The sequence below is a fragment of the Cetorhinus maximus genome, chromosome 8, assembly GCF_964194155.1.
Source record: "Cetorhinus maximus chromosome 8, sCetMax3.hap1.1, whole genome shotgun sequence".
Taxonomy (NCBI): domain Eukaryota; kingdom Metazoa; phylum Chordata; class Chondrichthyes; order Lamniformes; family Cetorhinidae; genus Cetorhinus; species Cetorhinus maximus.
The window spans coordinates 31,528,452-31,550,841 of record NC_135886.1 but is presented as its reverse complement, the minus strand read 5'-3'; the positions used below and the strand labels follow the sequence as shown (position 1 = coordinate 31,550,841).

Below are 22,390 nucleotides of genomic sequence, written 5' to 3'. Positions count from 1 at the left end.
TATTTCTCCCTCTGAATCCAATCTTTCTTCCCCTCTCCTTATTTTTCTGTACCTCATTTAAATATTGAATTCACTAACTTTAATTCACCCTCTTTCTTAGTCCTTCCTATGTTTATTTCTCAATCCTATATTCTCATTGGTGAGGCGATATATTGTTTTCTCCAGTGTTTCGCCATGATTCTAAACTCCCCAGTGTCCTTTACATGCCATTATAAGATCACATTTCCGACAACTTTTATGGTCATAAAATTTTTATAACCTCAGCAGGCATTTTTGTATGTTTAACTAATGTCACAGCGCAAGATACTCGTTCCAGTAAAATCTGGCCCCTTTGTTATTGAGCTATCTTGTTTCAACTGAGAAATCAGGGGGATGTGCCAATCATTGGCCATTGCACAAAATGCCACCAAAGTTTATAACATAAAGAATAACGGAATGGTGACAGCAAGTTCAGCAGTTAAAACTTGAAAGTTGTAGATGCGGGGGAAGTTCCCTCCTTTTGAACATCTGGAAAAGGATGAGATCACGATGAAGGGCTTCATAACAGTGGAGTGGAGTCTCCATTGGAATAAACATGCAGGATGGTAGCTGTGCAGCTTAAATAAGACAAGACAGCAAAGTTCAGAAGACAACTGACCACGCTAGTATCAATAAAGCAGAGCGTACAAAATTATGAGGGGAATAGATAGAGTGGACAGGATAAAATTGTTTCACTTGGTGGAAGTTTCTAGAACCAGGGGACATAGATTCAAGATAAGTGGCAGAAGGTGTAGTGGGGACATGAGGAAGAACTTTTTTATGCTGAGGGTAGTGGGTGTCTGGAATTCACTGCCCAAGTTGGTGGTAGAGGCAGAAACTCTAAACTCTTTTAAAAAGTACCTGGATCTGTGCCTTAAGCGCTGTAAACTGCAGGGCTATGGGCTGGGTGCAGGAAGGTGGGATTAGAAAGGGCAATGGGTGTCCTCGGGCTGGCATGGACAAGATGGGCCAAATGACCTCCTTCTGTGCTGTAATTTTTCTATGGTTCTATGGTTCTAAAGACAAAGAAGGTTGCAACAGATAGAGGTTGGATAATAGAGATAGATCATTTGCCAGAAAATAACAGCAACTCAAACGACCAAAGCCATTTTCAATGGTCAGAATCTTCCAGCCTCTCAGGCCAGCGGGATCTTCCTGTCCCGCCAACATGAGCAGAGATTTCAATGGCTCGCCACCCCACCGCCGGGGAACCCGCCGTGGGTTGGGGGGGGCGCAGTTGCTGGGAGATTCTGGCCAATGATTCTGAATTATAGTCCTGTTTGTATTCACATTAAATAATAAATAGGAATTGTGGACAATATTAATCTTCTAGCAGGGCTCTCGTTGAGTTCGCTAAATATTATTTAACAATATTGCAGGTTATCTTTTTCCACTGATTACCTGACTTATAAAAACGGGCAATTTTATTTTATTTACCTGCCAACAGTGTAAATGACATTGGAGACACAGGCATAAAAAGGGGTGCAAAGGAATAAAATAAAATGTCCCCAATTTACTTGTGCATTCGGGCCGCCAGTAAATTCATCCAGGCTACTTATGAAAGCAGCTGTTGTAGGCCTCATTTCAGTTCTGAAGAGGGACCTGCACCTCTTTTAGAACCCATTTGCATCATTTGTTTAAACAAGTCAAAGTACAAGCTCCAACTGGTTTTTCAGGCTCTACAGTGGCTTAACCACCAGCTGGTGGCCTCCAAAGAAAAGGCACATGTATTTTTTTTTAACTTAATGTGAAGCCAGGAGGAACGTAATAATGCTTCCCCAACGAAGGTGGTTAAAAAAAATGTTAAAAGTCAAAACTTAATCACAACTCTTGTCTAACATGTCAACCTCCAGTTTCATTGGAGGCAGGTTGTGGTCAGGTGATTAATTTGCTCTCCAGAGGCAAGGTCCAAATTTAAATATTTTAGCTGCATGCCTCACATTTTACTTCTGTTTTAGATTTCACACCAGCCGGCTAAGTTTCCTGGGCCTCAGGAGATTCAGCAGCTGAAAGGAGGAGGTAATGGCTGGAGGGTATGGCTAATTAAACGCTTTTCTGATGCTACTTGTGGACTGGGAGGAGCCGGAGTGCTTAATTCCCTTGGGCCTTCAAGCAAACCTGTAAACAGCCCTCTGAATGGACGCTTGCGACTGAATGACACCCAACCCCCACCCCACCCCAACCCACCCAAACCAACCCACCATACCCGCCCCCTCCTCATGTCAGCTCCCCTTCTGATGTCAGCTGACCTCCCCAGGTCTGACCCTGTGGCCTGGAACTACAGGCTTGACCACCTGATAGCCACCCAGCCTCAAAACTAGCTACAGCCACAACTGGAGGGAAAAAACATTAAGACATGACCTGTCATTAAGTTTGGCAGGACCTATAGAAAATCCATACATCCAGGTTTCCTGACCACTATACCTCCCCCGGCCTTCTCTCTTCCCACCTCAGTTATTACGAGACTATTATTACAAGTATTTCCAATACGTTCCAAATTCTTTGTGCACAATAAAGACTTTCATGCCTGAATGCTAAAAGTCCCTCACAAACAAGCTCATCCCAGTAAATTACCGTATATATTTGGGTTATAGTTTATCTCGTGTAAAAGTCGACCACCGATCTTTGGCCAAAAATCCTTAATTTTTCGTCGACCTCAATTCATTGTTCATTAAAACGATACTTATGAATGCTGACTCCGTGCAATCCCCCTGCACCAAGGCTTAGGTCAAGAGCTGGGAGCTGTCAGCATGGCATTTTAAAATGACATGGCTCTTCCCTTTCCTTCCCTACCCCGACCCCCAAGCAGCGCTGAAACCACAGGCCCAGCCAATGTGGCCACTTCCTCTCATGGGCTTTGGTGGGTAGGGGGTTTGAGGGAGGCTCCCTGAAGTTGAGCACAGCCTGATGAAACAGTATCAAGGAGTGAGTTCAAGGTTGTTGCCTCTATGGGATTTTGATGGGAACACCATGTTGATGTGTCATTATGTTCGCTTAACACCCAATGAGTACAGTAAAAGCAGATTAATCAGGGACAGAGTGCCATGCTACCTGAAAGACTAGGAGCTCTATGTTCGATTCAAAGTTCATGGGCCTGGAAAAAAGAATCTTCACAGTGAAGGGTTAGCTATCTGGTACATGAGGGACCAATTAAGCCCTGGCACTGTGTTTGGAAGCAAAGATAAGTTCCACAGTTTAGGGCTGTTCACAGACTCATACCCAAATGCTGAGAGTGCTGATTGGGTGTTTCTGTACATCTCAGCAATGGTTTCCTCCATTGCCTTTTAATTGAAAGTAAGCCCCTCGAAAACATTACCCATGTAAAAGTCGACCCCCTAACTTTTTGTCTAAAATTTGGGTCTCAAAAATTTGACTTTCTCATGACTATATTTGGTATAGTTTGTGGTGCAGTTGGCTCTTGTCAAACAGGTCTTTGAGTAGTTGATAATGCTCCCCAATGTCAATGGACTGTCCTATTTTGTTTCAGTGGTAATTGGGACCCACTTTTCCATGGTTCACCTTGTTAACTGTCATAATGACCTGCTCCATGGACTTAAAGGGTCTTCAGGAGGCTGGTGACAGACATCAAATGTAACAATAGGAAGAGTATGCAGGGAAGTGTTTTTGGTCAATGTTTCGCAGCACCCTAAATGTGCCATGCTACGGTGTACAAATATTTTTAATTATGCCAATTTGTACCCAAACAAACTGCATTGAGTGAACAGAATGTAGTACCAATATCAAAGGTGTATCAAGTAAAAAGTTAAATGTAAGATCAAACTCTTATAATGAATAACATTGGTAAACCAGTCCAACAAAGAATCTAGTACATCCTGACCTCCACAAAAGCCAATGGAGGAGCAATGTAATTCCTTTAAACTATTGCTGATATCAACAACCATTTGATGTTTAAAACAATGCAATGTGAGAACAAGAACTGAACATGCAAAATAAAAAACCATCAGGTTCAAATTCCATTGAAAGCTATTTTTAGTGCCCCAGTTATTGTTTCTCATATAAAATTCCTGCCTTACTACTCTAGTTCAAACTTTAATCCTTTTCAGGTTAATGAATAAAAACTGGATTCCAACCCCAAAAACAATCACAATTCTCTACTTAGGGTTTATTTGAAAACTCCCTGAAAGCTAAATTCAATAGCCCCCACCCCCACCCCCCGTCCCGCCCTGCCCTGCCCCCGCCAACATGATGCATGATTAACCCACACCTCCTGGTTGCTCTCAGGGCAGTACACCAACTTTGTGCTGCCTGCTCATTTCAATGATTTCAGCATCCAGCCAGTTCTAACTGCACTGTTGATTGCTGATATGCATCAGCGAGATGCCAGTCTTGTGAATGGCTAGAACCACAACCTACACTACTTAGAACTAGCCTGCACCTATTAAAAGGGAAGGCACATTTTGGCTGGAGCGAGTGCTGGCAGTCATGGAGGAAGTGACTCTGACCTCGGAAATACTGAACAATGGCACGCCATGGGACAAAACAGGTTCCAAGGTTTGTGGATCCTGTGCTGGAGGCCCTGGCGGGGGAGTAATAGGCAGATGTCCTGTGTTTGCAGGGGCCCAGCAGACCCTCTATATATACACTCAGGGATAACCATGGAGGTCAATTACAGGAGGCAAACCCAAACATTTGAATGCCACAAAAGGTTCAACTACCTCTGAGGAGCAGTCAAAATCGACAAATGTGCCTTCAAATGCTATACCCTGTCAGCTGCACCACTGGCCGAGACCATTGCTCAATCTACCACAAGCTCATCAAAAACTTAGCCACAATTTCTATTGATCAGGACTCCTATCTAACATTCGTATGCTTCACCTTACCCTTGCACATTTAGCAAATCTTCAAGCCTCACACCCACATCTCACAGCTTCCACACATTGCCAGCTATTCTAACATGACAGCCACATCATCATCCACCCCCACCCGCTCCACGCACACCCACAATAACACACTTCCCTCTCTCTTGACGGACAAGGCAGCGTAAAACCAATGTCATCAGGAACTAACTGGAGGACATCTGCATTTCTTAACCTCCATGGAGGAGACAGTGCTGGCCATTATTGGGACAACCATTGTTGAGGCCTTGGCCAGCAGGGAACTGAAACATCAAGGCTGATGGTACTCTCATACCTAATCCTCTTTCTCACATTCCACCTCCCCTCATCCCACACTATTTTCTGATTTCTGCAGCACGTCTTACTTTCTCCCTCTCCCCGCAGCACAATATTACCTTTGTGCCTTTTTTCCCTTCAGACAACGAGAAGTGCAACCTGGCCAGGCAGTGAAGGAACAGCAAAAGACACCGATGATGAAGAAGCACTGTCAACTCACTCCACAGCAGCAACCACCAGCTCAAATACTGACACTGCATATAATTTAGAAGATAGCATAGAGACAGAATCTAGGTGTGGTGAGAAATGGTCACTTGTGACCTGCAGTCAGAGCTGGAGAAAGTGTGAGGTGCCGGCTTAGCGAAGTATGAGGCCACACACAAGCTCTTCCGCAGAGAAGTCAGATGAGCACTTCAATGGGGCAGCCTACAGAAGAACACTGAGGGGCATGAACAACAAGATATTTGTTTCAGTGATAAGCCTGCCAGAAAGCCTGTGATCAATGTCAAGGAGCATCGAGGAGTCCAGCACCAACTTGGCACAGGGCTTTGCGCCAAGCTTGGAGACCATCCCTCCCAGCATGGAAGTGGTGAGCACTCCACTTGTGCACTTCTGGACCCAACCATGATGCAACATCTGATGGTGGATGGTGCAGTTTCCATTGCAGCACATTCAGTAGTTACTCAATATCAGAGCCCTGTGATAGAAGCTCAGACTGCTGCCAACATGGCAGTGCATTATTGTGTGCAAAGGGGCTTGCAGGTGGTCACAGCAGTCCAACAATCACATTACCAGGTTTGCTGAAGCAACACCTGCAAGGTGTGGCAGTAGCTCCATGAAGCATGAGAATGCTGTCCCCTCTCAAGAAGACAGCATTCATCCTCTCACTGCTGTCACTCTACTGGTGACCTTACTTTTGCCTGTCAAACAGCCACCCAGTTTTCTGTCATTTATGCTGAGACTGTCCAGTCCACAGCTGGGTCTTCCAGACACAGAACTGCTCGAGGTTGTCCTCCAAGGCCATCTGCAGTCTCCTCCACTGAAAGTCAGTAGTCTTCATGCAGCCATGCTGCAGCCAGTGGGGCATGACTGCATAGGGGCACTAGGACAGGCAAAGACAAGTGGAAGACAGGCACTAAGGGATTGCACATGGTTTATTAGTTAACATCTTGTATGAAATATGGCATGATTTCATCTATAGCTTTGGTTTGGAATGTTCATTTTGTGGTGGCTTTTATTTTTGCATTGTGGCCAAGCAGATGCTGTGTAACAGAGGGAAGATTAGGTGTGGGACACCGGGCATTGACCTGTATAACTCGTTGCCTATAGCCACATTGCAGCTGGCTGTTGAGAGAATGGAATCCCTTTTGGTTCTTTTATAAGGTAGATTAATATGCAGAGCCCACAAAGTGATATGCATGGAGTTTGTGGTACCATGGAGAAGTCTGGAATCCCAGCAAAGTCACATGCTCGCTCTGCCTGCTTCTCTTTCGGAAGATGATGAAATATGGTTAGCTCTCATTGAATAGAGAGTCTCAGTGAGTTCCCTTACAGGGCAGTGCACAGCAAATTGCAGGATGTTCCAAATACCTATCTATAAGGTATGATTCCGTGAGTATGACGACGATAGGCTATTGCTTTACTAGTCTCCCAATTTTGGCACAAGCCCCAGATGTTAGTAGGGGGGCTTTACAGGGTCGACAGGGCTAGGTGTGCTGTTGTTGTTTCCAGTGCCTAGGTCGATGCTGGGTCCAGTTTCATTCCTTTTAGGCTTCATAGTGGTTTAATACAACTGAGTGGCTTGCAAGGATTTTAGAAGGCATTTAAGAGTCAACCAAATTGCTGTGTGTCTGGAATAACAATGAGGCCAGACCAGGTAAGGATGGTAGATTTCCTTCCCTAAAGGGGCTTTTGTGAACCAGATGGGTTTTTACAAGAATCAATTCATGGTTACCATTACTGAGACTAGCATTTTTTAAAATTCCGAATTGATTAATTGAATTTTAAATTCATCTGCTACAGTGGTGGGATTTGAACCCCTGCCCCCAAAGCATTAGCCTGTGGATTGCTAGTCCAGTGACATTACCACTACACCACTGCCTCACCCTCCATCTGGAGTACAATGTACAGTTTTGGTCTCTTTGCTTCAGAAAGGATATAACTGTATTCAAAGCAGTTCAGAGAAGGTACACTTGACTGATTCCTGGTATGAAGGGGTTGTCTTATGAGGAAAGATTGAGCAGGTTGGTCTATATCCATTGGAGTTTAGAAGAATGAGGGGTGATCTTCTTGAAAGTTATAGGCTCCTGATGGGACTTGACAGGGTGGATGCTGAGAGGGTGTTTCCTCTTATGAGGAAATCTAGAACTAGGGGATACAGTTTAAAAATTAAAAGTCTCCCATTTAAGACTGAGATGAGGAGAATTCCTTTTCTCTGAGAGGGTCATGAGTCTGTGGGATTCTCTTCCCCAGAGAACAGTGGTGGCTGGGTCATTGAATTTATTCAAGGCTGAGTTAGATTTTTGATCAACGAGACAGTGAGGGGTTATGAGGAGCAGACAGAAAAGTGGAGTTGAGGCTACAACCAGATCAGCCATGATTTTATTGAATGGTGGAGTAGGCTTGAGAAGCCAAAGTGCCTACTCCTGCTCCTAATTCCTGTGTTGCGTTCTTGTGCTCTTGTGAGCTTACAGCACAGAAGGAGGCCATTTGCCTTATTGTGTCTCCGCTGGCTTTTTCCTATGTCAACTCAAAACTGATATCACAAGTCTGCACTTTCCCCATAGCCCTGTATCTTCTGCTTCAAATAAAGTAAACTAAAAGTCCATGTAAAATTAAAGTGCAATATATGGAATTGTAGGCCAACTGTATTGTATTTCCACCTGAACTTCAGTGCTCAGAATTTTTATTCTAATGAGCTGTGCGTTATCAAAACCATCCTTCAGCAATATGTTGTTCCAACAACTTTAGAATAATTCATACCCCTTTCAAAACATCTTCTATGTGGTCACTGTACTTCATGAAGAGATTTATCTTCCAGCTTGTGTTGCAGTTCACAGAGTTTACCTATAGTTGAACATTTAAAAATTAATGGAATAGCATTGAAAAGAAAACAATTGCCAGCTTGCTTTAACAACCCATTGACTACCTACTACTACAAATGATTTTGCATTAATTCTAACATTATTGGTGTCAGAATCTTACATGCAACTTAATTATGCATCAACAGAAGTGGAATTCAATTTACCTCCACTCCCAAACGCATTTCATACTTGTACAGAAGGACTTCTATGATCATTTCATCGGATGGATAGGATCTTTTACACATTGTTTCTTCCATTTTGTTTTCTTTTTTGGAATAATTATATATGATGTGCAATCTTACATGACCAGATAAAATATGAAGAAATGCAGCCACAGGATGCTATTTCTGCATTGGCCAATAGCTCTCGCTCTGTCTCTCTCTCTCTTTGTTTGGATATTCATCTGTATTTTTCTTGATCTTCCCTGCTTTTTGATTTTCTTTCCTTAAATCCCTTTTAGATCCTCCATCCCTGTCTTTTCTCGCCATCATTCACCCTGAACTTTTTCTCTCCTCTTCATCATTCGCCTTGACCCTTTGTTTTTCTCTTCCTTTCATTATTTCTCTCACATCTTCTGATGCTCCCTTCCTCTGATGGATCCTTACCTCCTGACAGCCTGCGTTGTCAAGCAGCTCATAATTGCTTGCATGTAATGGCTGTCCAGCGTTGACTGGATTTAATACGACCTTGTCCCCAACCACCACCTGAAACACATGTTGGAAATACAATCAAAATATCGCCTTAAGATTAAAACGAAATGGCCACAGTGCAGCCTTTTTACTTTGAAAACTTACTTGTCATCACAAAATTTGAAAAACATGATATCACGATATGATCACTGAACATCACTAGCAAAACACAGAAAGCAACAAACTCGATTTCAGACATGCAAAATACATTTTGAAATCATCTTAACCTTGACATAAACTTATTTATTAATTCAAAGGTGCTCTACTTTAAAACAATATAGTACTATCTGCTTTTGCTGATGGTGGACCTGGCATGAGACGGACTCGTATTTTGCACTCATACATGAAGCTGACAAAATACATGCTGCTACTGTAGTAGAGACTGGTAGCTCTTTCTCTCCTGCCCTTGTTGGATATTCTTGTTTATTGCTCCTGCTCCTCTCTTCTTTTCAATTTTCTTCCTTGGTTCCTTCTTTAATCCTCTTTCTCTCTCATTCTCCCTGAAACTTTTGCTTGATCTCTCTCCCTTTCTTTGGTTCTCTCACATTTTTTGATATTCTCTCCTTCTGATGTTCTTGCCTTTTAACAATTTGGACTGTCAAGTAATCCAAGGTCTCAGGGAGGTAGGAACTCAGCTGATCCTGAGAGGTTTAATGTTTAAAAAAATCCCAAAGTGTAATCAGATTAAAATGGATCCAGAGCCAAAGCAGTGGGGAAAGCCAAAATCTTGTTTATAAAGGATGGGCTGAAAGGAGGAGAGAAAGATGGAGAGAAAGAAGGGTTTAAGAAGAGGGTTCCAGGGTGCGACAGTTGAAGGCACAACCACTGTTGTAGAGTTCATCTTCAGACAACTTTGCTTAGTGAAACATTTAACTTTATTTACAAGACAGCAGCAGCAACTACATGTGTGCATCAAACTCCATAACTAAAGAAGAACTCTCCCTGCTAGAGGTTCCCTGCGCCACTCACACATTGGTTTACACAGATCATGTGATCTTACAACACAGGATTATTCTTAAAGCTACAGTCCCAGATTTCCCAAAACTATAATTACTACAACCACAAATGATAGCACAAAAATGGGGGAGGCACAGAAGGCTAGAGTTGGGGGAATGGAGAGTTCCTTGTAGGGCTGGAGGAGGCTAGACAGGGAGAGAAAGAGAGAGAGAGAGAGAGGATAAAAAGGATTTAAACATAAAGATGAGAACTTTAAATTGGACAAGAACCAAGGGCATGAGTAACAGCTAAGTGGGACTTGGTGCAGAATGGGATATGGGTAGCACAGTTGAAGATGAGCTGAAGCTTATGATGTGGAGGATGGAAGGCTGGCCAGGAGGGCAATGGAATACTCAAGCCCGGAGGTGAAATGCTCATAGGTGATGGTTTTGGCAGCAGGTAGGTTGAGTCAGGGGCAGAGGCAAACAATCTCATAGAGGTGAAAGTAAATAGGCTTTGTAATGATGAGGATATAGGATTGGAAGCTCAACATGAGGTCGAACAGGATGCCAAGGTTGTGAATAGGCTGGTGTAACTAGAGGCAGTTACCGAGGAAGAGGAATAGAATTAGTAAGGAGGGCAGGGAATTTATGATGGATGACCATGACAATAGATTTGGAGGAAACTGATATTTCTGGGTGTTGATAAGCAGTCCATCAGCACAGAGGCAATGGAGAAATTGGATGAGGTGTTGGAAAGGGACTGACCCCAGGTGCAGATATTTTGGAGGCATTTATTTATTATTCATTCATGGGATGTGGCCATCACTGTCTATCCCTAATTCCCCTTGAGAACTGAGTGGCTTGCTAGGCCATTTCAGAGGACATTTAAGTGTCAGCCACACTGCTGTGGGTCTGGAGTCACATGTAGGCCAGGCCAGGCCAGGTAAGGAAGGCAGATTTCCTTCCCTAAAGCAAATCAGATAGATTTTTACAACAATTGATAATGGTTTCATGGTCATCATTAGACTTTAATTCCAGATTTTTTACTGAATTCAAATTTCACCATCTGCTGTGGCGGGATTCAAACCCGGATCCCTAGAGTATTATGCTAGGTCTCTGGATTACTAGTCCAGTGACAATGCCATTATGCTACCACCTCCACAATGTAGGTGAGAAATAGGAAAGGACCCAGGATAGAGCTTTGAGGGTGATTGAGGGTAATGGAGTGGCCGATAGGAATGAAGGCCATTGCTGGAGGTACTCCTGATGCAACAGGAGGAGTAAAACTAAGCAAGGGTAATCCCATAAACCAGAGCAATGGAGGAGAGGAGTTGAAGGAGGATAATGGGGTCAACCAGGTCAAAGAGAGATAGAGAAGGATGGGGAAGGAAAACCCACCATGGTTACAATCAGACAAGGTGTCATTTGTGAAATTTGTCATTTGCAGAAACCCTCAACTCATTTAAAAGGTACCTGGATCTGCACCTGAAGTGCTGAAACCTGCAAGGTGACAGACCAGGTGCTAGAAGGTGGGATTAAAATGGGTGGCTAGTTTTTTATTTTTCGGCCAACACAGACACAATGAGCTGAATGGCTTCTTTCTGTGCCGTAACGTTTCTATCGTTCTATGGTTATACATTGCTTGGAGCTGTTTAAGTTCTGTGGCTGGGGAAATGTAGACTGGGAAAACAACAAGACATTCACAGACTTGAGAGGAATGGGAGGTTGGCAGTGAGGCAGCAGCTTTCAAGAATGGGGCTTTTTGGGGGAGGTGGGTGGGGGTGGGCTGATGACAGTCATTTTGAAAAGGAGATAGACAGTACCCCAGGGGGGGAAGCTACCAGCTTAGTGTAGTGGCCAGGAAAGGATGTTAGATGGCTAGCAGAATTCAGGTCAAGGGCGAAGGAGACGGGTCTCAGGGGCACAAACAGCTTGGAAAGGCAGAGGAAAACGAGAGGAAAAACTAGAGGAAGAAGCAGATTAGGAATATGGCAGGGGACAGCCTGGAGGGAAAGTTTGTTTTGATGGGCAAAAAGGAAAGGGGGAGAAGGAGAGGTAGATGAATGGAAGATCTCAATCTTTTGACGAAACGGTCTATGCACTCTATAGATCTGTGGTGGGTGTTGAGGGAGGAAGGGGCCAGAGACACATTTGATAGTGGTAAAAAGAAGCTGGAGGCTACTTTTACATTCTAGGATAGTCCTGGAATAGTAGATTGTTTTGGCACATTAAAATGTAATGAATACCAAATATTTATCTTTTACTTCAATTGTCTTCAAGATCAGTCAGCATTTTTATGCTATTATTGATACACTCTTACATTATCTCCATTACTCCTTAGCTTCCAAAATGGCTGAATGAATAACCAGGAGCCTTCATTCCCTGTGCCATCCAGAGTGACTCTCATAGCATTCTTCTCCAAGAGAGCTGGTAATCTCTTATTCACAGTCAAGTATTTGTTGCTTTTCATGTGTAGCAGCTGAAAGCAAAAAACAGATATTAGGTCAGAGAACAGGAGAACACTTATTTAGAATGTAAGTGTTTCCAACATTATTAGATATTTAATTAGTAGTGCCAACAATGGTCATTCTATGGCTAAATTGAAAGCATAGGTTATCTAGTTCTGGAATGCACAGAATGGAGCAACAAGTAGCATTCCTATCAACGACTGCATCACTTCATAATGATCCATAGTGTGCAAGTGTGGACCACTATTTAACTTTCCTGATTATTTATTTGAACTAGCAAATTAATGCTTTAGGAATCTTATCCTTATTTCCTTCTGAAGATAGCTGTATTTGTTACCTTTCTGATGCACAGTGTAAGGCCCATGGTGCATTTTAAAGTGGAAGACATTCAAATTAATGCAAACGAAATATCATTTTTGGTAAGGTGTCAAATAATCTCATTCCTCAAATGGGATTCATTCAATAAACTTGTCAGGAACTTTTAAAAATTGGCTAGTGCTTTTTCTAGAATCTAAAAATAATATTGTTTGACTTCAGCTGCAGGATAACTGAGGCACTAAAATATTAGCTAAATTAACCAAAGTCTGGAGAAATCTTGATCCATCCTAATTGCTGACTAGTATTTAGGCATACCTGATTAGTGGAATATCCACAGATCTTACATTTATATTTTCAAAATGCAGCTGGCAACCTTTCAAAATTAAGCCAATGAGATAAATGATGTTATTTTCCAACAGTCTGCACTCAGCTATCCTTGGTTATCCATTTTGTTTCCTATGTCATAACATTTCAGACAATGGCAGTCAGTCTATGACAATGTGAGTTACTTTCCTATGTGTTAAAATGCCTGGCATAACCAGCCAGCAGTGACCTGAAAAGGTGTTGAGTCACTTACCACCCTTTTACACTAGCATTCCACCATCACCGTCTTAATAGGGGTCTTTAGATGAGCAGCTTATGTGCCTATTTGCTTCAGGTGGGAGGCCACTGTTAATATGAAAGTCAGGCTCTGTGATGTACATGGGATTCCCAAGTGAAATTTGCATGGGTGTCAAGCAGTCTAAAAGACTGCTTGAGAAAGTTCACAAAATGGTCTGAAACTATTTCATCTTTTATTTCCGTGAGGCTACGAGCAGTAGACAGTTGGGGAAACTCTAGCTGTAAAATGTTCAAGCAATGTGCAAACACAATACTTAAACATATCTACAACATGCATACCATATGACTGAATGATCTTAAATTAACAGCATCAAATATGACAAATAAGTAAACATTTTTTACCATTTCTAATCATTAAAGCAGTTTCAAATAAATCTGAATTCCAATGTGCACTATTCAGAGCCTTGGCCAAGTGTCAGGAACAATCAACTCAACAGACAGCTTAAGGAGTTACAGTGAATGCTCTATCTATCCAAATAGTAGGACTGAATAACATCATGATTGTCTGCCACTTAAGAAAGGACCCCTTTGATCTTGGGTGTCAAAGCTTGCCTTTGAAAGGCCAACAGAATTGTTTAGTGATTGGGGTTTTCCTTGTGTTTTCATGTGAAGAAGTTCAGTAGAATTCAGGAACATAAAATAGCATTAGTAATTTTGCTGAATAATACTGGAACTGGAAATGATTCTAAGATCTTGAATACTTTCCAGAGCAATTTAAATTTCGTGAAAGTCATGTCAGTTCATTATCAAAATGTAGTTCATTTTACATTTTTGTGTAATTATATTGCCTGTAAATAAATTTAGCCATTACCTTTAGCCTGACTGCCATGGTCTGACAGTGTACAGTTTCTGGCTTTGGTAAGTGAGAAATCTATACAATCTCCAATGTAAAATTACAGGTAAAAAGGTAATTGGTAGGTCTGCAACATGACACCTCTTTCAGTTCATATAAAAGAGTGAATATTTCAATTTATGCAAAACAATGGCACGATTATTGTGAACCTACATCAAATGGAATTTGAACAATAACACAAAAAGCAGTTTTTTGCTTTTAACAAAAAGCTAGAGCTAGTTAGTGGATAATCACTGCCAAAGTATCTCAATAGACAGCCACAGGGAACACAGCCCCATTGTATCTCTACTCATGATGGCATGCTATTCCAAGGCAATTTCAAACAGGCATCTTTCTAGCATACCCACTCATTTTCACTTTAATAGAAAGACTGCAATTGTAAGTGATGTAAAAAACATTGTGGGTGAACAGGCAAGTGATCCATAAATGTCTGTCCCCAACACTTGGAAGTAAGCATTTTAGAACAATGTTAACTTGTTTTTTTTTTAAAAATTCACATGGAGGTTTTCAACAGTTTACAGTTTCACAAAATTGTACTGCATTTCTAATGTGTGACACTTTTTACTCAAGGAGAAGATGTCACTCTTCAGGAAGAATGAATGAGAAGCTACATAATTATTATCCATTTTAATTGTGCAAATTAAGATGCAGCCAAGTGCTTCATTTGGCACTTGTGCATGGGAACCAGTCAATATTTGTTAAATATTTCTCCTGAGGTTTTGCATCCATAAATTCCTCAGAAGATGTTTTTGGGTTGGGGCAGGGCCGAATTTCTGCCCAGCCCATGCCTGATCTCCTGACCCTATGCCAACTTCCAGGGTCAGGGACGTTAGTCCAGTTTATTGCAAGTGTTCATGACATTTTCAGTGCAACTGGAATGTGGAAAAGTGCAGAATTTGCTGTGTTATAAGTGAGAAAATTGCTCCAAACAAAAATTTTTAAAAGCTTAAAGCTGGCAAAGTTTCAAATGTATCACTTTCCCTGCGATTGACTGAAACAGACATTTGGCATTTCTATAGCATACATTATATCAGGCTCAGGTCCTGATGAGCAAGTGCACCTTCTTCATGCAGATGTGCAGTGCAATAGAAAAGCGAGACAGAACTGGCCCCACTCCTAGCAGAAATGTCAATGCAGTATAAAGGGGTAAAGACCTAGGATAACCATCCAAACTCTGTTCCGATTACACAAACTGAGCACTCCTAAAAGGCAGGAACTCTGGGGCTATGATAGTCAAGCTTGATTAAACAGTTGAATTCATTTGCATTTGTCTCTCATTTCTGATAACTATAAAATAATGATTATTTATTGCCTAAGTCCCTCGATTTTCTTAACTTCCGCCATTCAAATCATTATTTAACTGTCCACTCAAGGCTGCAAGATAGACTTCCTGCAACACATTAAAAAATTAAATGAACAGTGGTCAAGGGTGAAATAATGAGCATAGATACTGTAATAGATTATGTTGCTACCTGAGCTATTTGAATGGTGAAGGCAATGCAAAAGAGAATGGCAATCCTTTGGAAAGATCTGTAAAGAGTACTAAAATAACTTTTAAACAAGAACATATTACAACTAATATATTCATGCTATCTGCTCATAAGAGAAAGTGGTTTTAAGATTGATGGCCATATCAGAATTTAGCCTAAGTTTTCCTATTGCATGACATGGGCTCCTCTCAATGGCAGCTACAATTGCTAAGAACCATAAATGAAACTGAACCCTTGACAGTCATAACCCAACACAAAGAGACCATAAGCTTCATATGGAAGCTGATTATCCTAGACAACTTGTGCATGGAATTATTATCAAAAGGGGACGGAAAGTATTTGATAACACACATCCTTTCTCCTCCCAATTCTGGATTTCCTCTACAACCCTCAACCGCTCAGATGACATATTGGGCTGGACTTAATGAAGCCTTCCAGAGCGGGCTAGGTGGCAGGCAGGCCACAAGATCACGGGGGATGCTGTACATCCCATTCCACAGGCTGCGCATCCCATTCCCGGTGGGAAAACTCATCCCCATTAAGTCAGCAGCTGGAATGAGCTGAGATGAGGAACCCACCCTCTAGCTAATTAGACTCACTAATGACCACTTAAAGGTCATTATCCCTGAACCCACCAGAATTTAGTGGTGACTCAGGGATACCCTCAAACTCGCATGGGTTTCCTGTGCCTCCTGAAGACCGCCTAGCAAATGCTATCGGGGTTGCCAGCAGCCCCCCAGGGAGGGGGAGGAGGGTAGGGGGGGTCATTGTTTCAAAGGTACTTAGTGCCCGCTTGAGGGAAAAGGGGTGCCGCTGAGAGCCACCCTTCAGTCTTTGCAACTGACGCCCTCCCCCAGCTCTTGCCAGTAACCCCCACCCCATGATCTCCAACCCGGCCACTCACCTCTCTCCACGGATCCCATGATGATCTCTGGTGAAGGCTCACTCCAGTACCGGTAGCAGCTACTGCTCCCAGTGGCACTGCCTGTGCAGAAGGGCTGCCGGCTTCTGATTGGCCGGTGTGCTAAACCACGGGGAAGACCTGATACTAGCCACTTAAGTGCCTAAAAGATACTTAATTCAGTCAGGCCTCCCCCACCAAAGCAATGCGAATCTCCTGCCGCTTGTCCAACCAGTGGGCAAGACCCATGTCGGGAACACTAAATCCAGCCTGTCTTACTAGAATGCATCCCAAATTTGGACAGCTCTAGATAATTTCCCATTAAGCGAATAGGTCCTCTACAGGATTCAAGTGAGCTGTCTCTGTGAAGCAATGATGAAAGTAAATGTATTCTCATGCATAAATATAACTTGGACAATCAGTGATATTTTCTAACCTTACTGTTTTATAAATTGTAAGAGAGCTGGGACAAATATGGCTTCTCTTACAATTCCATTAGCAAAAAGATTGCTCCCCAGTTTTTTCTTCTCCTTTAAGAAAAGTTCTCACATGTGGCTGAAAAATATCTAATACTTTAATTAAATTTTAATGTTTTGTTTGCATATTTAATCTTGTACATTACAACAGTGGCTATGCTTCAAAAGTATGTAATTCACTGTAAAACACTTTCAGACATTCTGAGATCACAAAAGATGCCATATAAATGCAATTCTTTTTGTTTAATTTGTACCCATTCATGGACACTTGTCCTTGAAGTAGGATTTAATATTCTGCATTATAAAAAGAGGCAGAAGACACAAGGAAATTCAGGCTCCATAAAACTCAAATCACTGTGAGATAAGTAACTTCAAACTGCCAAAGCCAGGTGTACATTTTGCAACAGACAAGACATTGTGGTTAGTAATATTTGACTTGCAAGTCAAATAATTCTTATTTAAATATGCTAACCTTGCAACTGTAAAATGTCAACATCCCCCTTTAACAAGATGCTTCCTCCCTTCTCTCCTCCTGTTCATCTGTGCTTAGTGCACCAAGTACACTGTTACCATCACCAGTCTCTAAAAAAATCCTCCGAGGCACATGTAACTTGATCTGTTCTCAGGATTTGGGCAGGGGGCACTGACAAAGCCATAGTTTTTATTCTCATCCCTAGCTGCCCTGAGAAGGTAGCCATCTCCTTGAACTGCTGCCGTCCCATTGCTGCTCATACCCCCACAATGGTTTTAGATAGCAATTTTATAAATTTAACCCAGTGTCCAAGTGAAGATGATGTGTGCCTTGGAGGGGAGTGTGTAGTTGATGATATTCCCATGATTCGATAACTCTTGGCCTACTTAGCGCTGAAGGTCATGGGTTTTTTTTTATTCGTTCATGTGACATATGCATCACTGACAAGGCTAGCATTTCCCATCCCTCAAAGCGCTACAAAAGGTGGTGAGCCATCTTCCTGAATGACTGCAGTCCCTCTGGTGTGGGTGCACCCACAGTGTTGTTAGATAGGATGTTCCAGGATTTTGATCTAGCGACCACGAAGGAACAGTTATATACTTCCAAGTCACAATGGTGCATGATTTGGAGGGGAACTTGCAGGTGGTGGTGTTCCCATGCATCCTGCTGCTATTGTCCTTCTAGGTGGTAGAGGCCATGGATTTGGAATGTGCTGTTGAAGGAGCCTTGGCGAGTTACAGTGGTCTGCCTGGGATGGAGGAGTGAATGATTAAGGTGATTAATGGAGTTCCAATCACATGGCTGCTTTGCCTGGATGGTGTTGACCTTGTTGAGTGTTGTTGGAGTTGCACTCATTCAGGCACGTGGAAATCATTCTACTGCACTCCTGATTCTTGGCTTGTAGGTGGTGGAAAGCTCTAGGGAGTAAGGAGGCAATTCATTTACCACAGAATATCTAGCCTCCGACCTACTTTCTGGTCAATATTGACCCTCCAGAATGTTGCTGATGGGCAATTTGTTGACAATAATGCTACTTAATGTCAAGGGGAGGTGGTTAGACTCTCTCTTATTGGAGATAGACATTGCCTGGCACTTGTATGGCCTTAATGTTACTTGCCACTTATCAGCTAAAGCTTGAATGCTGTCCAAGTCTTGTTGCATGCAGGCACAAACTGCTTCGTTATCAGAGGAGATATGAATGGAACTGAACACTGCAATTATCAGTGAACATCCCTGGTTCTGACCTGGTGATGGAAGAAAACTTATTGATGAAGCAGATAAAGATGGGCGGGCCTGGGCACTGCTCTGAGGAACTCCTGCAGTGATGTCCTGGAGCTGAAATGATTGGCCTCCAGCAACCATCATCCTTTGTGCTAGGTACGACTCCAGCCAGTAGAGAATTTTTTCCATTTCCCAAGTTTTACTAGCTTCCTTGATGCCTCACTTAGTCAAATGCTTTATGTCAAGGGCACTCTCACCTCAACTCTGGAAGTCAGTTCTTTTGTTGTAACCCTGTAGGAATGTCATGAGGTCTGGAGCTGAGTGCTCCTAGTGGAACACAAACTGAGCATCAATGAGCTGTTTGTTATGCATTAAGTGCCACATCAACTACACCTTCCATCATTTACTGAAGACTGAGAACATGCTTACAGGGCGGGTTGGATTTTGACTTTATTAGTATTTGTGATTAGTTCCTATTACTGTGAATTGCTATTCATGACCTCACCACAAAAATACATTTGAAGGTCATGGGAGTTTGAGGAATGCATATTAATCCAGAATAAATGACCCATTATCTGCCATAAGAGCTTGCTCTTCCAGTTGACCATGTGTTCTGGTATCTTTTCTTTTCCAAAAATATCAGAGCAACCAGCAGGTGAGATCAAGTTCAGTGGAGCATTTGCAGGATCTTTGCTTAACTGCAATGAGTTCTCAATAACACAGTGAAAAAACATTTTTTTTTAATGTAAGAAGTACTTGGTTACCCCAGAAAGGGAGTAATGCAATCACAACTAACCGAAGAAAATTACTTCAAGATAATAAATACATTTCCATCTTTGTGAAAATCCTCATACTGATGGCATTCTATATGAATACCTGCAACAGACTTTGTGACAAATGTTTTGCCTGAGCCTAGCTCCAAATCCATTGCAGTGAAACTACTGATATAAGGAACTACTCTGCTGGTCCACGGAAGTGAACAAGAATTATAATTGGACTGTGGTTGCCTTCATTAAAGTCCTCACATTCATAAAGATGCTAAATAAATATAGAACTAACTCAGTCCCTCTAGCGGGGCGGGTGGAGAAGCAAATTGATGTAATTCCCAAGCTCATTTTACAAGTAAGAATAGACTAAATTGGCTGGATACTAGCACCTGAGATTCAGCCACATAGCAACTGTTGGAGGATATTTATCAAGAGTATGTGGGGTTGGGAATGACGTGGAGGTAGACAACAGGAATGGCTCCAGAAAATACTTGATGGAAAATACTTTGTGGCTTCTGATGGGAACACAAGTACATGTGTTCGAGGAAGAAACAAAACTATGGGAATGCTGTCTGGAAATTTGGTATTCAGTACTGACCCCAGCTAGAATGCTCCTCCAGGGTCCTCCACACTTGCAGCACTCATATGCATGAGTCCATAAAAGAAAACAGCCCTTTGTCTAGACTCAGATGATAAATGCTCACTTGGGCAATGTACTTACCACCCTATTAAGAGTTGGGACAATCAAGATACATGAGAAGAAAGAGAGATAAAAAGAGAAGGGAACAGAAAATAAGCTGAAGCATATGACTGCATACTTTGTTATCATTAGCTTGTTAAGCCAAACACTTCCTCTTCTTAAGTTCTGCAGACTTGGATCATAGAATGGTTACAACATAGGAGGCCATTTTGCCCATCTTGTCTGTGTTGGCTCTCTGCAAAAGCACTTCACCTCGTGGTACTGCACGATATTTTCTCCATAGCCCTGCACATTTTCCCTTCTCAAATAATGATTCAAATCTGTTTTGAATGTCATGATTGAATCTGGCTCCACCATACACTCAGGCTGTGCATTCCAGATCCTAACCACTCAATACAGTAAGCTTTTCCTCATGTTGTTATGCTTTTTAAGAGAGCACACTGAGATTGAAAGGCATCATCAGTCTGTACAAGTAGATTACATGAAAATGACAGCTCTGAATGCTTTACCCTAATTAGTCACTGAATGTAGCCTATGTCACTCTTCACTGATAAGCCTTAGAGAGGCAGCTTGTTTGTTTTCAGTCACTTAAATGAACAAGTAGGCTTCATAAAAATTAGTAACTTTGCAGTAGCTCTGTCACTTCCCATCAATAGTTTCAGTACAAGTCTTCTGCACAAGTAACATGACCTCATCTACTGACAGGGCACAACCTACTAAACTGCAATTATAAATAGACCATTGTGGTTTAAATCTGACATTTTGCCAATGCAAATGTTTTCCTCCAGAGTCAGTGAATCAAAAATATCTGCTGGTGCTTCATCTCAGAAGCTGCTGCTTTCATTTACATGTTTTAAGGAAATAACTTGTTAAACGTACAAGGTCACTCTCACGTGTAAAATGAATTTAAGAACTACAACCATTTGCTCCTCCACCCACACTGTTTGGCTGTTGAGTTATTCCTAGATTCATTCAGATAGTTAGCATCTTTATTGTCAGAATATTGCACTTGTTGGGCGGACGCACGCCCAACCCAAACAAGTGTAAAATGACACGCGATATTTTGTTTGGTGGGCTCGCATGGGAGTCAGCAGCGCACCCGCCGACAATTAACAGGCCTATTAAGGATATTAAAGATCTAATTGAAAGAAATTTTTCGCTGCCCATCCAACCTTACGGTTGGTGGGCAGGCGAAAAGGCCAAGCGGCCTTTGAATCTTTTGCAAAACCTTATCCATGGGCAAGATGAGGTGTCGATCAGTGATTAAAAATAAAATTAAAACTTTTCAAACTAATTTCTAACACGTCCCTGCTCATGGGACAGAGTCACATGAGGGGGCACGTCATTAACATTTTTGAATTCTTTATATTTTATTTTCAAAATTCTTCAGCTCCCTGAGGCAGCTCTGAGCCTCAGGGAGCTTTCATTGCACACAGCCCTGCACATGCACATGCACGCAATTCCATGCTCGCGCTCCTTCCACCCCCATCCCGGCTGCTCCCAGGCCCACCTGCCTGACCACCGGAAAATCCTGGCCTATGAATATGATGACTTTAATGAAGGGAACTACAATCAAACTGTAAAACTTACACACTTGCACAGACCAACAAAGTAGTTCCTTATATCTGTGGTTTCACTACAATAAATTTCGAGCCCTCCAGCTAGGTTCAGGCAAAACATTTGTCACAAAACCTATTACAAGTGTAAAAAAAGAACACCACCAGTGTGAGGATTTTTACAAAGATGAGAATGCATTTATTAACTTGAAGCAATTTTCTTAGGTCAGCTGTGCTTGCATTATTCCCTATTACCCTATTACCAAGTACTTTTTACATTGAGAAAGGCATTTTTCACTATTGTGATGTCGAGAGCTCTTTGCTGCAAATAAAGGCCCAAAAAATGCTTTGCTGAACTTGATCTCATCTGCTGATTGCTCTGATACTTTTGGGAAAGTATAGCTACCAGAACACGTGATCAACTGGAAAAGCAGGTTCTTGTGGCAGGTAATGGGTTATGTATTCTGGATTAATATACACTTCTCATAACATCCATGACCTGCAAGTATATTTTGTGGCGAGGTCATACATTGTAATTCTCAGTCATTAGAAATATTCACAAATACTTAATGAAGTCAAAATATTAAAAACATGTTTTTGTATAACATGCCCATATCGAAAGCACACACTTAGGGAGACTATTGCTGCATACATATGCACACACATTTATACAGCACCTTTAATGTA

General features: G+C 42.0%; 1 protein-coding gene across 4 annotated transcripts in view; it reads right to left on the bottom strand.

The window, feature by feature from the left end:
• itpr3 (inositol 1,4,5-trisphosphate receptor, type 3) overlaps positions 1-22,390 on the bottom strand; it is a 322,646-nt gene that overhangs the window by 173,242 nt on the left and 127,014 nt on the right. For all 4 annotated transcript variants that reach the window (XM_078546659.1, XM_078546662.1, XM_078546660.1 and 1 more), the window contains 3 exons: positions 12,181-12,339; positions 8,839-8,937; positions 8,133-8,216 (listed from right to left, as the gene is read on the bottom strand). In XM_078546659.1, coding sequence (XP_078402785.1) covers positions 8,133-8,216; positions 8,839-8,937; positions 12,181-12,339 — 342 coding nt within the window. The remainder of the gene's footprint in view (positions 1-8,132; positions 8,217-8,838; positions 8,938-12,180; positions 12,340-22,390) is intronic.